Source organism: Leptodactylus fuscus, chromosome 7, assembly GCF_031893055.1.
Source record: "Leptodactylus fuscus isolate aLepFus1 chromosome 7, aLepFus1.hap2, whole genome shotgun sequence".
In the NCBI taxonomy this organism is placed as follows: Eukaryota; Metazoa; Chordata; class Amphibia; order Anura; family Leptodactylidae; genus Leptodactylus; species Leptodactylus fuscus.
The window spans coordinates 107,597,453-107,616,107 of record NC_134271.1 but is presented as its reverse complement, the minus strand read 5'-3'; the positions used below and the strand labels follow the sequence as shown (position 1 = coordinate 107,616,107).

General features: G+C 39.8%; 1 protein-coding gene across 1 annotated transcript in view; it reads right to left on the bottom strand.

Annotated features, from left to right (window-relative positions):
* The window catches only part of CCDC175 (coiled-coil domain containing 175), a 32,677-nt gene that overhangs the window by 3,626 nt on the left and 10,396 nt on the right, over positions 1–18,655 (bottom strand). Inside the window, exons 5-17 of the mRNA XM_075282752.1 lie at positions 16,298–16,526; positions 14,763–14,885; positions 14,095–14,204; positions 12,724–12,805; positions 8,766–8,902; positions 8,391–8,501; positions 7,806–7,877; positions 7,120–7,255; positions 3,847–3,978; positions 3,328–3,466; positions 3,145–3,224; positions 1,103–1,255; positions 63–165 (exon numbers count right to left, since the gene is read on the bottom strand). Coding sequence (XP_075138853.1) covers positions 63–165; positions 1,103–1,255; positions 3,145–3,224; positions 3,328–3,466; positions 3,847–3,978; positions 7,120–7,255; positions 7,806–7,877; positions 8,391–8,501; positions 8,766–8,902; positions 12,724–12,805; positions 14,095–14,204; positions 14,763–14,885; positions 16,298–16,526 — 1,607 coding nt within the window. The remainder of the gene's footprint in view (positions 1–62; positions 166–1,102; positions 1,256–3,144; positions 3,225–3,327; positions 3,467–3,846; positions 3,979–7,119; positions 7,256–7,805; positions 7,878–8,390; positions 8,502–8,765; positions 8,903–12,723; positions 12,806–14,094; positions 14,205–14,762; positions 14,886–16,297; positions 16,527–18,655) is intronic.

Below are 18,655 nucleotides of genomic sequence, written 5' to 3'. Positions count from 1 at the left end.
CTGGAGACTGTTTGGTAATTGGGTTACATATTTGTCACATAAACATATTCTCCTGCACTTACCTAGAAGAGATGCCTGGTCTTTATCGAGGTGATTTATAACAGATAGGTGTTTCTGTGATTCGCTTATGATGGCACAGATATCTTCTTTATATTGTGTGTTTTTCTGTGAAAGGATCATCATAACAGTAATCACCAACATGCAAAATGTTATATAAAATGCAATTAAAAAAAAATGCACGTATGAAAATATATGATGTCCATTTCATGTCCTAGCAGAGCCTTGGTCTTCTACTCTATTCTTCCTCAAGGTTAGGACTACATGTTATCTTGGCCCACCACAAGTGTAACACCACCAAAGAACGCACTTGCACCATGCTACATCGCAACATAATGAAAATGAATGGGGTCAGGTTGTGACTGAGGTTGCTGCGACACTAGTCGTAAGAAATCCAACTATTGTAATTTTGTAGTCTTGCTGTTGTAAGTGTAAGTTGCAACGAGACACCACTTATATTATGATGCAGTGTAGCACAGTGAAAGTGCAATATTTGGTTGCACAATGGATGACACAGCGCAAATTGCCATGCAGCCCTAGCCTAATGCTTTACTCTGCAGTTCTACTTGACTGGTGTGTATATGAACAAGCTCGCCATGTCATTTAATAAAAGCCTAATCTTACTATAACACATACAGAATAATAATAATAATCCAAGAGAATCAGGTAATTTCCACATATATTCTGAGTGTAGAGCCAAATGGATCAATAACTGGAGCCCTATATAAATGCTGAATACAGTTAGATTATATCCCGGTTGAGTACTTGCCTGAATGCAAAAGAGGAACAGACTCCATGCACATGATCAAATGTGCATCTTATGTGGGGCTGAGTTTGCAGCAGAATTCACGTCTATTGGGGCTTCCAATTCATTCTGTTTTAATGACACGGAGTAGGATAAGACCTGCTCTATAATCATCAGAACGGAATGGATCGGGAGTCTCCAAAGATGTGAATGCATAAGGGAATGTACTCAAATGTCAGAGTGTCATCTGTGTGCATTCTGGTACAAACTTGCGGAATTTTGCTCCATTTCACAACTCACCAGTTTCAGCCTACAGTTCTCCATGATGACAAGCTCAAGTCTTCTGTTTGTTTCATAGATTTCTTTGTCAACCTGCTTTAAAGTTGCAAGATCACTCTGAAGTTTTTCAAAAGCCGATTTCCTAATGGCTTTTAAAGAAGTCTTCTTCGTGTCCTGATGAAACAAGTTTAGAGATAACATGTCAGTTCTCCTCAGATGTCTGTTTTGGTAAATACTTATATTCTGGATAAAATCACAATGCTGGAGCATAATTTCTCATAACTCTCTTTTTTGCCATTTCTTTATTATTCTTCCAGGAAATGTACGACTACATTGACAAGTGGGTGTTACCATTCCCCCTTATTTACAGAATGTTTATCAACACAGTTGCCACTGCCAGCACTAAATGGATAGTGTCAGAACGTGTTGGAACTGACAAAGGGAACTGCAATGTGAATTCACGTATACACTTCCAGAAACAACAATAGATCATACAGAGTTCTAGTAAAAGACACTCCGGTCAAATCTGATATATTGGGAATAATTATAATAACTATATTAAAGGGATTTTAGGATTTATAAAAAAAAATATAATAGTATACACTACATCACTTTTCAGCATCACTGACCTCACTGTTATACAGAACATGACTGCAGAGATTAGCTGTAGGTGTAACATGGTGTATATGGACACATCAATGCTGCACCAATGTAAACAAATACCGGCAGTGACTGTGCTTAAGTTAAAACTGTGCTTATATTTTTTTGTTATCTCATTTCCTAACACTGGGCCATTTATTTCTAGAAATCATAAAATGCCATTAAATTCATACATATTAAAACTATAGTAGACAGGCAGAAGGTGGTCTGGGTGCTAAACTCCCCATGATCCTGAGAACAGGTGGTGCTTTACTCCCAATGAGAATGTGGCCATGGTGGACAAGATGCGTCCCTACTGGAAGTAGGGTCTGATCAGCAATAATTTGTGGGGTGTAATTCCTTTAATGTGTAAGGGTTGTTTTACTTTTTATTACTGCATAGGGGGTGTTTAGTGGACGTTTTTGTAATATACTTTATTAACCTATTTTACTTCCTTTTAGAAGAATTCTGGTGTCATATGAAAGCGGAGATTCTCAGCTTCCATATCCCACCAGAATCCATTACTAATGATAGACAGAGAACTATTGCATTTAAAGTTCACAGTCCTGACTGTGTCTTTAACTACTGATATTTCTGTTTGTTATGGGTAGACCCCAGAAACACTGTTGTAAGTGGTATAAAACCAAATATACAGCTATTTGAAGTGCCCTTCTCACCTTTGGCAACTGCTACACCTGGCAATATAAAGTGTGTATGGGACGGACTCACCCTGGCAATGCTTAGTTAGAGCACTGCTAGAGAGAATATTAGAGCCAGTTTTTTTTTCTAAAATGAATTAAATAGGTTAATAAAGGATATTGCAAATACACCACCCTATAAATAGTTAAAAGAGATATGAGACGACATTTACACATTAGACACTTTCCCTTATGCCTCCTGTGATTGGTTTACTTTTAGAATAAAACTTGGTGAAATTTTGGCCTTTTGTAGACTCTTTTTAAAACTGTAGCAAGAAGCACAGAAAAGTGTAAAATGTATAATACATCTGCTACATAGCATGTAGGACAGTCTGTGGCATAACTAGAGACGGCATTCATCTAGCAAGGCCTTATTAACATTTCAGTGAAAACGCAGCCACAAGGCCATTTTTAAAACTATATATGTCTATGGGTCTATTCAGGTTTTTTGACAGACCATTTTTCAAAGCCTTACAAAATAAATAAATAAATAAATAACATGATCTATCTTTGTCCACTTTGACGGACATAGATATAGCCATGGGAACAGACCCATAGACATGGGTTTTAAGATGACACATCGATAAACGGCCATCACACAGCCATTATTCCCCGTTATGTGAATAAGCCCCTTCACCAGGCTTTAACAAACCAACACAGTGGTCATAAGACCTGAAATTACCTAACTGTGTTTTGCCTACTACAGTCAGTGTACAGTTACTTTACCTTTATCTTATTGCTGGCTTCAATATCCTTTGTAATTTTGGTAATGGACCCCTCCAAGGATTTTTGTTTGCTTTTCATGGCTGTATAATAAAAGAAGATATTTTTAGTTATACTGTGAATAATGACTGCATGTAGTGAAGCATTTACCTACACATCTGATTCCCAAATTGTCAGCTTCCTTACCACTAGCTTTCTTTTTAAGGCCTTCATAGTTAGAGTGCTCAGTGTTGTATGTGTCTTCTGCAGCATCCATGATGGGAATGTTCTGCGCCAGTTTCTCTTGCTCTTTTTCTAGACTTGTATTGGAATTTCTTATACTCTCCTAAAATAACACAAATATATTACATTTCACTTGATTTGGGAAGATTGTCAACATCTGCTTCTGAATGAAACATTCAGAATATTCATTCAAGTATATCTAGTATTACAAGCCCCTACAGAAATTGTCAGTAGCCTACTTGTCTCCATCTCTTGCAAGACTACAACTCCCAGCTACAACCTGCAGCAAGACTGCAGATGTCAGGGGTGGAAGTAGTAGTTTGACAACAGCTGGAGAGCCACAGGGTGATATATGTCAAATCACAACCAGTCCATTCACTCATTTTATTTTCAGCAGTGAAATAACTAGATCTAGAATCTGATTTATGTTGTGTGTGGCTTTATACATTTTACCTCCTTTTATCACTTTTATATATATCCTACCTCCAGCATTTTTATCTGATCCTTTAGACTTTGTACTTGACTAGAATATTCCTTGCTTGCTTTTGCCTGTTCCTCATTTATGCTGCGGATCTCCTTGTCCCATTTCTCAATTTCTCCCTGGAGACGGCTGCCCTAGAAACCAAAATTAACAAAAAAAATAAATCTATGCATCTCTAGCTTTAGCTTCCTACACATAAATTCATAATGGTTAAAGCACATAGCAATACGATAATGTTAAACCTATTATAATTATGTGCCTAAGGCATTAGTTGCTGATCATAGAGTCAGGCAAGGATTTTAGAGTTGAAGCTGAGGTCACAGACATGTAATATGCGTTAGTGTGTACATATTGTTGAACTGAATAACACTTTCTAATATCACAGATTTTTAATGTGTCTTCTCTAGTAACTGATAATATGAGCACAGCCATGTATACATCTTCACATTTGGAACCTGCAGTCCCAGCAGATTTGGTGGGAAGAATAGCATTACAGCACTGTTAGCCAGAGTAGAGAGCTGCAGCAGAGGGTATCACTCCCTCAGGTACGCATGGCTCATTTATACGTTACACAGTTTGTCCATCGATTTCAGTGGGATTTATTTAATACTTCTCTTCTCCTGCTGCATTGCTACATATGTAGCTACAGGAAAAATTAAGTGTAGCCTTTTGCTTCTGGGTAGCTGAACACCCTGCAATACACTTATCATCAACTGTCTAGTTTGTGTGGGCTTCCTCCACACTCCGAAGACATACCATATATACTCGAGTATAAGCCGACACGAATATAAGCCGAGACCCCTAATTTTACCACAAAAAATTTGGAAAAAACTTATTGACTCGACTATAAGCCTAGGGGGAGAAATGCTGCAGCTACTGGAAAATTTCAAAAATTAAAATGGCCGGAGTTTTTGGGTGCAGTAGACGCTGGGGAAGGGGAGGGGGTGTTTTGGTTGTCTCTCTATCTGCCCCTTCCCTGAGCTTGAGGACTGGGTTTTTTTTTCCCCACTTGGAATTCAGCCTGGCTGAATATAGGGTATCTGCAGTGCTCCTATTTGCCCCTTCCCGACGGAGTAGGAGCACTGCAGATACCCTATATTTAGCCTGGCTGTAGTCCAAGTAATTCCAAGTGGGGGGAAAAAAACCCAGTCTCAGAGAAGGGGCAGTTAGACAACTTCTTTTTCCCGCTACAGAGTTTACCATACAGTAAAAATATTTTTATATTTAGATTTGTAGAGCGGATGTTTTTGGACACAGGGATACCTAACGTCTATGTGTTTCACACTATTAGTTATTAATTATAAGTGTTCTAGGGAAAGGGGGAGGATTTGAATTTTTAATGCTTATTTTTATTTATTTATTTATTTATTTTAATTTTTGCATTTATTAGACCCCTAGAGGTCTTGAACCCCAGGGGGTCTGATCACTAATGCAATGCGTTACAATGCTAATGCATTGCAATACATTGCAAAAATTGTCATTTCTTTTGCAGGCTGCATAGAGTAGCCTGCAAAAGAAAAGCACTGCAGGCCAGGGAGCCTTTACAGAAGTGCTAAGGACAATCCCCGGCAGGAGCGCCGAAGGAGAACCAAGGCCGCCGGCAGAAGCGCTGAGGGGAATCTCCAGCAGAAACGCTTCTGCCGGCCGCAGTTCCCCTTCAGATCCGGCCGGCCGAGGTTCTCCTTCAGGTCCGCCCCTCGGCACTCCTGCCTGTGGCAGGGGATCTCCCTCAGCGCGGTCAAGCCTATCTTCAGGATCGCCCTTGAGAGAGCGGTCGCACCCGCTCCCTCCTCCCTCCAGCGGCATGGTGGCGCCTGCCGCTTCCCCGCAGCGGTTCCCCTCGCCGCCTGACGACGATCACCGGACCGGGACATCATCGCAGAGAATCTCCGCTGTAACACTTACAGTGGAGATGTCAAAGCTTATGCATGCAATCTCTGATTGCAGGCATTACCTCCGGCATTACCGCTGTAAAAGTTACAGCGGAGGTGCCAGTTGTTATGGCGACCGCTCTGGAGCAGAGCGGCGCCATTATAGTTTCAGACCCGGCATCCAGACCGGCATACAGACACCAGGGCGGGTGCCAGGCCGCAGCATTACCACGCTCATTCTGGGCCTGCTAGCAGAAGTACCGTAAGGACTTCTGCAGTTTGAAATGAACAGCATCGCCAGGCTCCTGCTATGAGCGTGGCGATGCTGCGGCCCGGCACCCGCACCACTGTCTGGATGCCGGGTCTGTAACTATGATGTACCGTAATGACTCGAGTATAAGCCAAGGCTGACTTTTTCAGCACAAAAACTGTGCTGAAAAACTCGGCTTATACTCGAGTGTATATGATACTAATAAGGAATTTATATACAGCAGTTGGCTCCAGTCTCTTAACAGTGGCCGTGCTCGTGTATTGCATCTCAGCTCTCATTGAAGTCACCTCTAACCATTTATTTATTTTGATTACTTATATAGTGCCAGAAAATGCAAAAATTGTCTAACATGAATGCCTCAAAAATCAAAATAACAAAAACTAAGGACCTGTAAAAATCCCAAAGTAGGTACCTAAAACGCAATAATCTTTAGTCATAATATATTAAAAGATCTCAGATAGAATAGCTAAAAAAAAACCCTTATCTAGAACATATACAAATAAATAAATAGGTTAAAAAAAAGGTTTCGCTGCAAAGAGGTAGAAGACACTCACGGGCGGTCACTTTGCAAACCCATTCAAGATAATGGGTTTGAAAACTGACCGCTGGGTTTCCGTCCCCTGTCCAGTTTCTCTTGGCAGAAGACGGAAACCCGAAAGCGAAGATCAGGCGCAGGTGTGAACCCGCCCTAATATACATTATTTATTTTCACAGATATAATTATAGATTACTATTCTCACCTTTTATTTTTTTGATCTCCTTGGGATTGAGTTTTATACTGTGATGGTTATATGTTGTATAAATTTGGATTGTTTTTATGGATCTCATAATAAAAGAAAACATTTAGATTTTGTGTCTTTATGGGATATATAGGTTGTGGAATAAATGTATGGAATACATTTTAATTCTATTCCTACAATCACAGTAGTGTTTGCAAATCAGAGTCAATGTCTGAATAGTGTTTAAAAAGCCCTATGATATGTAATAGCTAAAAGTCCTGTAAAGAGTGATGGAACATATATTCTAGAAATCCCTATATGACTGTATAGTAGGTATTCTGGACACCGACACACTGATAAATGGGCAATTACAGGGAGTAAATAGGACTATATAGCTATTTGTTTTTTCCTCACCTCATTTGTTAAAAATGTCTTTTTACTCAGTCCATTTTGAATTCTTTTCTTCATATTGGTTATATTTGATTCCGCAGACAGTTTCCAAAGCTCCATTTCTTTTGTTAATTGATCTTTTTCAGTCTGGATTTTCATTCTGTGTTAAAATGCAAAAACAGCAAACTTTTACGATACTGAAAACATCCCTAAGGCTAAGGCCACACTTTGCAGAAATGTTGCAGATTATGCTGGAATTTTTGAGTCATAGCCAAGAGTGGATTTAGGAGATGGAAGAAGTATCAGTGCTTCCTATATATTTCCCATTCCTTTTCAAGCCACTCTTGACTTTGACAAAAAAACAAAATGCAGGAAAATCTGGAGCATAGAAGCACCTTGTCTGCAACGTGTGGCCTCAACCTAAAAGTGACTAAGACTTTATTGACATCTTTTGTTAGGAATCTCTGTAGCAGAGTCTATCATAATTGGCGGCAAAAATTACATAATGAAAAACTCCATTATTTTCTTGATAAAATGATGGACTGCATTAAAGTTAATGAGCACCGTTAAAGTCCATCACGCAATGGTTTAAGGGGTGATGTAATTTTCTCCCATCTTGGAATACATAAGCAAAAATGCAAATGCAGACGTTAACCTATCCTAAACATGTAAGGAAGTATTTCTATAACTCTATAATATTTATACCATACCTTTTTTGACGTTCATTTGAAAGATTCTCCCTGAATTCCTCCACGTGAGTGGTGAGCTGCTCTGTGGAAATTCTGTAAGTAGAGTAACATTGTAACATGCATGATGCTGTGCATATACAGTATATTCATTATTTGTCATACCCATATAGCCCCAACTAGAGATGAGCGAACACTATTCGAAACGTCCGTTTCAATTAGCACGCACCCATAGGAATGAATGGAAGCAGACGGCACACAAGGGGTTAAGCGGCCGGCCGCCGGCAAAGGCTGTGTCCATTCATTCCTATGGGTGCATGCTGTTCCAAACTGGAGTTTCGAATAGTGTTCGCTCATCTCTAGCCCCAACATATTCCACAGCACTTTACAAACTTTGTGAGTCACTAATCCAAATATGGCTCAAAATCTAAATTCCCATCGGTAAGTTTTTGAAGTGGGGTATGAAACTGTAGTACTCAGAGGAAACCCATGCAAACAAGGGGGAGAACATACAAACCACTTGCAGATGCTGTCCTTAAACCTGGGACTTTAGCACTGTAAAGCAATGGTGCTAACCACCATGCAAATGCTTTGTTATTAGAAACATACCTCATACTATCCAACAGCTTTTCAGTATCAGCTTCCATTTCTCTCAGCTCCATTTTTAAATTTCCTAGAACTTCCTGTTTTTCTTCGAGAGCAGATCTTGATTTTTCAAGTCTATAAAAATAATAACATACAGATCAATACTGTGTCCTTACCTTCAACTTGCAACATAATTCTCACACTCTATAAGACAATATATAAAATATAGTAAGCTTAGATGTTTCCATGAACTATAACTATCTAGAACTGGTGAGGTTGCAAAACAACTTATTATATACACAACAGATAGAAAACACTGGGTCTCATGCAGCTGGACATAATGTCCCTCTGTATACTTTATATACAGAGATATTTGATATGTAACAAGCACAATCTTACTGCTTAGCCATATCTTTCTTCATCGCATGTTGTCTGTCTTCCTCCTCTGAGGCCACTTGATATTTCAGCTTCAAATCATTATGCTTGTTTGTCAGGGACTCGTGTAACATTTCAGCAGTGCTCATTTGCTCATCGAACTAGAATTAGACAAATATATGAATTATGACACACTAAACCCAATATAAATCTGTATTACATAATATTCAATAATAATAATGATGTATTATGTAATGATATGCAAGATGAGTGGCATTTATAAAAAAGTAAACACCAACTGTGTGTCAGATGAAAAAGGCACAAGTAAGTTGATACTGCCTGAGATATACATGGAATAATAATAATAATAATAATAATCTTTATTAATATAGCATTAACATATTCTAAAGCACTTTACAATGGAGAGGTAACATGTACAAATAAAATGAGACATTAAGCTGGATTTACACAGCACTTTTGCAGGCTAGATTCATGCAAAGATTCTTTTAAAGGGGTCACACCACAAAACATACATAGCTGACAAGTGCAGGTCTGACCACTGAGACCACCACGATCTTGAGAACAGGGATGTTTTATCCCCACTGTGAATGCAGCTCAATCGCTGGTAGATACAGGCATGTCCCCACTTTCATTCACTTCAATGGGAGCACAGGTACAGCACTCGGATATTATAACCAGCGCTCCCACTGAAGGGAACTGAAGTGAGGGCGCATCTGCATTCACCAGGATTTCAGTTGTCTTCACTTCAGTATCATTCACAACAGGAGTAAATCAGACCCCCGCCAATCAGCCATTTGTCCTCTACCCTATGTACTATAAGGATGGTATAACTATAACTGTGTCACTGGGCTCACACCAGCGTCCGGTCTCTGTTCTCAGGTTTTTGTTCTGCAGGCAGAAGACAGAAACCTGTCAGATCGTGTCCGGCTGTGAGTGCCTGTGAGCGTTTTGAGCTCTCTGCGGTGAAACCGTTTTTTTTTTAAACCGGACACAAAGTCCTGCAAGTCCAACTTTGTGTCCAGTTAAAAAAAAAAAACGGTTTTGCCAAGGAGAGCACAAAATGCTCACCGGCACTCACAGCCGGACACTTTTCAAACCCATTCATTTGAATGGGTTGGAAAAATGCCTGCAGGTTTCCGTCTCCTGCCTAGTTTCGGGCAGGAAAACTGAAAGCGGAGACCCCGGGCGCAGATGTGAACGAGCCCTGAGATTCGTCTGAAAGCTAATGGCCAACAAGTATAAAACTTTTGATTTAAGGCTCATGCACACACCCGTGTGCATGAGCCGGGTCTGTTGTTGAACGACACAGAAGACACATAGATGATGTCCGTGTACCACCCACATTTTCACAGACCCATTAATTGACTACAGGGAGTCGGGCTGCAAAACAGATAGGAATAGGACCTGTCCTAAGTTTTGCCATGGAACTGTTATAATGCACAGGCATGTGTCCATACAATATCATGGGTCAGTGTGCTAGCCATGTCTTTCACAGCTGTAAAGAGCAAAAAATGCAGACACCAACACTTAGGTGACATACAGACATGTGAATAAGGCCTAACAGTGAGGGTTTGATTTGCAAGTGCTTGCAATGTACAAGAAAGCCACGGTGATAGAAAAAAGGTAAAATTATTTGAATTGTGGGAAATGATATGCACTGCCTCACATACATCTTGATGGAGCAGATTTCTTATTGTCTGTACATTATGAATTGACATGTTTAGGAGCCAATCTTACTTTCTCCTCCTTTTAGGCATATTTCAAACTTGATCTAAATTGAAAATTGATACAAACAGAAAGTGTGGCTGTCCAGTCCTTACACTGCGATTTAGCAATCATCAATAAGATAAAAGCTCTTAATATAAAATTCTGTCTATAAAGTGGAAATGTCACTGCAATTCAGATATCCGACTTTGCTTTGTGAAATATTAATCAGTGACATTTTGATAAAGCTACTTTCTATATCTATTTTTATCCTAAATCTATATGCAACATGACCCATTGCCAAGCCATAAGAAGCCACCAGACACCCATTAAGAAACTGTGTGATGAAAGGTCAGTCTTTTCCAATCTCTTTTTAATAAAAGAAATTGATATTGACACATAAGTAAGGATCCTATAAGACAAAGACTGTATATCATAAGAAAGGGAAGTTCAAAGTATGATAATAATCTTTACAAAATTACTAAAAATTAGAGTGGTTGTCATGGATAAAATGAACCTAAACACCCTCCCCCTGTATACTTTCTAAATTACTTAGTTTAGCAAAACTGTATATTTTCCAGTATGGCGTAGTCGAGTGACCGCCCCAGGCACATATTGTGATCCCACACCTGTGCAATAGAGATGGAGTGCAGGCTACAGCGCAATGCCGAGACTAAGGCTCCACTGCGCATGAGCCGACAGATATCAAAGAAGAGGAGGAGCCATCCTCACAGAAGGAAGTCATCTCCCATGCCCAGAAGATCTGGACAAGAAGACAGGTAAGTATGATAGGGTGGGCTGAGTTAGTTGGGAAGTGCTAGTAGTGGGCGGATAGCTAAAGAGACAGGGCAGGGGTGTGAGGGAGGTCAGGTGATTGAAAAGGAGCTAGTGTGAGTCAGCTCATACAATGCTTCATGGTACTTGTAGGATAAAAGCACAGGAAGCTACACCAAGTAAACAAATTCAGAGGATGCCAGGAGCTCCCAGAGAAACCCAGAAATCACTCAAAATACTGCTAAAGGTATTTGGATGCACTTATTAACCCATTAATAAGACTAACAGACCATTCAAAAAAATTAAAAAATATATACCGGTATATATATTCCCCCCCCCCCCCCCCCGAAAACCACTTTAAATATACCATTTTATACCACTTCTATTGAACTACAGTAAGGCTCTGTTGACATTTACATTGGAGGCTCCATCAGGAGCATTCAGAGCAGATTCTATTAAAAATGTCTGACAAAATAGTCCTATTTGTCAAGAAAAGTAGCAGGCACCATGATGGAATGCCAATGGACCCTACTGTACTCAATGTGGTCAATTTGATTACATTGGTATCATTCTAGTCATTGAACTGTTTTTTGTACTATTTGTAATGTCAATCCCTGCATAAAATGGCAGGTGACTCAAAACTTCTCTTTAATACCATAACAAAGGCTTGTAAGTGTCTTTCTTGAAAAGAAAAGCTCAAACATAAATTAATATAATTATGCCATCCTTATAGAACTGTAAGCGGTTTCATGTCTTAGGTCTCTTTGTTAAAAATAATACCGTAATTACAATAATACTTTTCACGTTCCAGAAATTTGCATTTTTGTAACAGATTTTTGCTTTTTTTAAATTTTATTGAACCGAAGCCAAGAGTTCTTATATTTCTACCGTCTGCTTCTGGCTTAGACTCGAAAAAACCGCAGCAAACTTGGAGTCTCAACCTAAGACTGGGTTCAAACAGGGTTTTTTGGTCTCAAAAAACTGCCTCCTGTTGAAATCAATGGGCTCCTTTTTCTGCGAGCGGTTTCCGCGAGCAACATGCTTCTTCTCCAGCTGGTTTCCGCTACTGACATCCGCCTCGCAACACTCCCTCCCAAGGCCCATTCATTTGGGCCTAATCCTGAGCGGAATGACTTATCTTCAGGTGGATTCTGCCTTGAAAAACCCATTGAAAACAGTAAGAGGCAAAAAAAAAATGCACATTTTTTTTAAAGCAGTTTTTGCAAAAACTGTATCAAACACTACTAGTATTTTTTTTTTAAGTGGATTTTCCAGGTCCATACAGTGTGTTGGAGTAAAAAAAAAAAAAAAAAAAAAAAAAAAGCGTAAAAAAAACTGTGAACATACCCTAACAGCTTCTTTCATAATTCTCATTTGTTTTGAAGTTACTATTAGTTTTGGCTCAAAAAAACACAGCAAAGTCTGAAACGAAAAAACACAGCTTTTCCACAACATTGGGCCTCAGCACAAAAAAGTTTTATACCTTTGATATTTCATCCTGCAAAGAGTTGCTTTGATTATAAAAATTCTCTTTCATATTTGCCATGCGAAGCTCTAGAATGTCTCTAAAAACAGTAAAAAGAAAGTTTTCAGTAGTTCGTCTTAGCAATATTCCCTTTAGAAAAATAGACTGTGCTAAGGACAAGTTTCTATCACAGATTCTTCATTTTCAGTTGTTAAATTATGAGTTTGCTTTATTTTAAATATATGAAAAAAAAGGCTAGAGCCCCCCTGTCCCTGCAAAGTGGATGGGATTCCATAAAATCGCATCCACACATTTCAAAAAAATACGCGTAGCAGAAAAAAATTGAGCAGAAAGTCCACAAAGAAAAATTCTTTGGATTTTCTTTGAAAAGCAATGCAGAAAAAGAAGCGATGCGTTTCTCCTACGGTTTCTCCAGCACTGTGGCCCGCTATGTTGGGGCCTTAGCCTTATGGTGTGCTATAAGCAAAACGCAACATTTCATCAGAAGTATTAAAATACTCACTTATCCTGTATTGCCCACTGATCTGTTGTCTGCGCTGTGATGTTCTGTAGTGTTCATCTGTTGTCTTTGCTGTTCTGTACTGCCCACTGCTATACTGTCTGCGATGTCCTATACTGCGGATTGCTTTATTGTTATTTTCTGTACTGCCATTGTTATGCCAGACATAAACAATGTATGCTTAAAGACATTTAGTCTCGTAAGAAATCCAAGGCTAATACTCAGATTTCTGCCACAGATGTACCAGCAGATCCACACAAGGATTAGCCACATTAAAACCTGCAGCGGTCAGTATTTCTTTCAGATTTTTTCCACTGCAAACACGAGGTATTAAATTGGAATGCAGAATGTCAGAGATTTTAAAGAATCTGCACCTAAATCATCAAGTACTGAAAGTGTGAACATAGCCAAATCTCCTGAAGCATCCATAGTGTGAAGAAACCACAAGTATCACACAGTAAACTGTTTGTTTCTTTTCATGTCAACTCCCCACTACGAAGTGTAAGATGCAAGGAAAGATGTATGATAATCCCATCGATTTATCTCAGATATGTATTAAGGCCGGGTTCACACGATGTCTTTTGGCACGTAATGTGGCACGTAGCCGCCGCGGGAGCTTTTGCGGGCCGTATACACTCCCATAGATTTCAATGGGAGCCGGGACTGTATACGCAGCGCTATTTTGCAGCTGCCGCAAAATCACGACCGCAAAATAGCGTTGCGTATACGGTCCCGGCTCCCATTGAAATCAATGGGAGCGTATACGGCCCGCAAAAGCTCCCGCGGCATCTACGTGCCACATTACGTGCCAAAAGACATCGTGTGAACCCGGCCTAAGAAACACTGTGTTACTTTGCCAAACCACTCACATTTTGTTTGAGGTTTCCACTGACTGTTTATTTTGTATGACTAGTTTGTTTGTTAGTCTTCCATGTGTTGCTTGCAAAAGTAAAATCTTGCCCTTTATAGAAGATATGTTCTGTAAAACAGAAAGATATTGCTTATTATTTCACTGTTTTCAAGCAGTGATGAGGATGCAAGCAGAAAGAAGGACATGAGACCATCACTGCAGCAGATAAAAGGGTTGTCTCATTTCAGAGTATGAGTCCCATAGTAATACAAGGATAGCTCCAGTATTCCAGAAAGGGAGCAGCATATGCAGAGCACTATATCACAGAGTAGACGACCCATCTCGGTGATGTTCATAAGCTCTACTAAGACATATGGATACAGATTTTCCCTATGAGTTAACCATTTAAATATATTGTGGCACATGTGGCTCCATAACCACTGATTGTGCAATACAGCTGTAAGGCCGTATACAACACAGGCAATACTATGGGAATGATATAAGCCACATAATTGGACACTAAATGAAACGTTCCATTATAGTAGGACAGTGTGTATACAGCACACTATAAAATATTACATATTGATGGTTCTTCTATCTTACACCAATTATATTACTCTATTTGCTTATTTGTAAAGTACATACTATACATTGTACTTGTATCTATATCTTATGCCCACATCTTACCTCTTCCTCCATGTTAATTTTCTCTTCCAAATCATAAAGCACTGACCTCCTCTGACTGAGATATATTTTCTTTTCCGTATTTCTGGCATCTTGTACTTCAGTCTTTCTTTTTGTTTCTGCAATCTAGAGCATCAATAATATCAATCTATAGATACTCATGCTTTCCACATTGTACTTAATAGGTTAGTTTTTTGTTATGCCCCTTCAAAACATTTAATCTGTGTTCAATTACTGGATATACTGCAAGAATAATTCAGTATGCAGCAATATTCATGGCATCAAAACGAAGAACTCCTTAAAGGGGCTCTATCATTGGGAAATATAATTTTTAGATAAGCCCATCCTTACATAGCCTTTAGAAAGGCTATTTTACATGTAACTTTAGTATGTAAATTGCCTCAGCAGATTTTGTATAAATCCATTTTTATTCATATACTAATGAGCTTCGGTCTGTGCACCGAAAGTGTCTGTGATAACAGTCTGCTCTATGTGTATGTACAGAAGGCTGCTGTGCTGATGACTTGTCTGTGCTGTGCATACACATAGAGCAGACTGTGATCACAGACACTTCCAGTGCACTGACCGAAGCTCATTAGCATATGAATAAAAACGGACTTATACAAAATCTGCTGAGGCAATTTACATACTAAAGGTAGGTGTGAAATAGCCTTTCTAAAGGCTATATAAGGATGTGCTTATTTAAAAATGACTTTTCCCAATGATAGAGCCCCTTTAAAAGAACCTAGATCCACCTCAGTGTAACTCAATGTGGTCCTTGAGTGGCCACTCTGATGAATGTGTGAGACGCCAATTGAGAGGATATCTATTTTCCTACCTTGACACTCACCAACAGGGTAGGTGATTCTTCTCAAGGAACCCAGATATAGCAAAGCCCAGTAGTTAGGTTACTAAGTTCAGCCATCCTCAGTGAGGTGCCAGTGGCTAGACACCCACCAATCTAGCATTTATTACCTATCCTGTGCATAGGCCATACATACGTACTTCTAGCTGGAACACCCTTTAATCCATAGTGGTACTCCAAGAGAAAATGAAAACTATTTGAGGGCTCCAGCATTCTCTTATTAATACTGAGCAATATTCATTGCATTACAAGCTTCCCACTGGAAGGTAAAGTTAACTAGAGCAAAAACTATAAAGCAAACTAGATATTAGTAAGGGCTAGTTTACATGGGGTTCCGCGCGTACACATTCAGTCGTGGCTGCCGTGACGGGATGCCGATGCAGTGAACTGGCATCCCTTTGCGGCATTGTGTGATTGATTAGGCCCAAATGAATGGGACACAGCCTTGCGCTACTAGCTAAGGGGAAAAAAGAAGCGAGCGGCTCCCACTGAATTCAATGGGAGCAGCGGTTTTTAAGGCGTATTCTGCGTCACATTCTGCTGCCAACTTTCCCCCATATGAACTAGCCCTTGTGCATGCACTTCTGAAGTCAGTGCCACTAAACAATGAAGCCAGTTTCAATCTACAAGCTATAGAAAGCGACAACAAATGAATCTCTTATACTATGTGCACCTTAGTAGTTAGTCTTTCTGACTCTTCAGTGAACTGCTGCCTTTCTATCACCATATCCTCTGCTAGGTCCTCACTTCTGTTCTGATATTCAGTGACCGCTTCTTCAGCTTCTTTACGCTTGTTATGGGTCTCATTAACAAGAATACTCTGGTGAGCTTTGCCTGCCATCTGCTGGTTTAGTAGATCAACTGCTTCTTGATGTTTGTCCCATAATGCTTCCCCCTGTTGACTACCAGAAATGGAAATGCAATGTACATCTCAGCAAGTGAAAATATTAATAATAAAACTCCATCAAGAAAGGTGATACAATATTCGTATATTAAAGGGGTTTTCCATTAAAACAAGTTATCTCCTCTCCATCAGACCCCTTGACGGGTCGGACCCAAACTGATCTGCAAGTTATGCCCTATCCTAAGGGAAAGCACTTTTTTGGTTGCAGATTTTGTTGCGATTTTTTGAGTAAAAGCCAAGCATGGCTAGAAAAGGAATGAGAAATATATAGGAAGTGCTTATACGTCTCCCTTCTGCTTAATCCACTGCTGACTTTGGTTAAAAAAAAACACAACAAAATCTGCAACAAAAAAAGCTGCGTTTCCACAAAGTGGGGTCTTAACCTAAAGAAGAGTGGATCATCTCTGTAAAGATGTTTAATCATACTAAAAGGTAAGTTAATCAGTATCCCCAATAAAGTCACCTATCACCTACCTACAGAAAAGAGTGTTAGTGTCTGACTTCTGAGAGTTGATATTTTTGATAAAGGTTGGAGCAAAAAGGACTAGACTCAGACAGACTCATTTTTGTAAATGGGGCCATACACATTTTAGATATTTATGAAGACCTACGGTACATGTGGAATAACAGAGCATGTCCTATTGTGCTCCATTTTTCTTCATCAGAATGGCACGTCAAGATTTGCTCACACTGCGTGCTTACAAAACATGGACATCTACCGTTTTTTTTATCATCCATGATTTATGTAGACACAATGGAGAGTTAGAAAAATTGTTGTGAAATAAACCCTAAAATAACATCCTCAGCGATGCTCATAAACGCCCCCCTGTGGTAAATCATTGCATTAACAGAATTGAAAAGCTGTGAGTAAAAACAAAGCTCCAGAAGATGTCGCTCTCCCAGACTCTGAAAGGCAAATCTGATTCAGCATTTTCTACATTTAGGACTGGGCAAGAACAACTGTACTAACCTGTATTAACAAAATAATATATAGAAAAGCATGATTTTTATTTCTTACAGTAATTAGAGAAATAAAACTGCAGGTAGATTTCTACTTCTTCTAATGTATAAAATCCCAAATAATCCCAAATTGCAATGTGTGATTTATTTTTCAAGGAAGAATTGTTGGGATGTGATCCAGTTTTAACCAAAAATTAATGATGAGAATATGACCTATTGATGATTGAGAACATGACTAGTGATGGCGAACCTATGGTATATGTGAGCCCTCTCTGCTGGCACGTGCACCGTCGCAAATCCACAAACAGCTGAAACCTGTCAGCGACCGCAGCCTACACTGACTGCAGAGTGTGACCTCTGCCCCCACGCTGGCGTGATGATGTAAATCAGGGGTCCTCAAACTTTTTAAACCGTGGGCCGGAGGCAGAGCAGGTCGCACAGACATCGGGAGCAGTGCCCTCCAATAGGTAAAGTGAAGTGCGCTCCATGGCCTGGCCCGAGCTCCCCAGGAGCTTCATTATAAATGCATGCCTGCCGGCGTTGTCGGCAGGGCCAGACAGAAGTGCTTGGTGGGCCGCATGTGGCCCGCGGGCCACAGTTTGAGGACCCCTGATGTAAATCATCAGTACCTGCAGTCAGAAGAAGGAGGATGTCCGGCTCTTCATGGGACTTCAGGTAAGTATAATAATGTGTTTGCCAGGGCAGCGTACTGAGGAGCACATAATACTGTGGGGGTAGGGTGTGTACTGAGAAACATATAATATTGTGTGAGGGGGTGTACTGCGGAGCACATAATACTGTGTGGGGGCCCTTCACTATTTGTATCACACAGTATCTGTTTTATAGCAGACTATTGATGATATTAAAGTATGAAACAACACTGCTCGCTTATTATTAAAGGGGCTCTATCACTGGGAAAAGTCATTTTTATATAATCACATGCTTGCATAGGCTTTAGAAATGCTATTCCACACCTACCTTTAGTATGTAGATTGCCTCAGTGGTCTCTGAATAAGTCCGTTTTTATTAATATGCTAATGAGCTTCCAGGCAGCTCAGGAAGTTCCTAGCAGCCTCCTCTCTTCTATTATCTTCTATGTGTGTGAAGCAAACAAGAAGCTGAGTCATCAGCAGCAGCAGGAGCCGTCTCCCATAGAAAACAACAGAG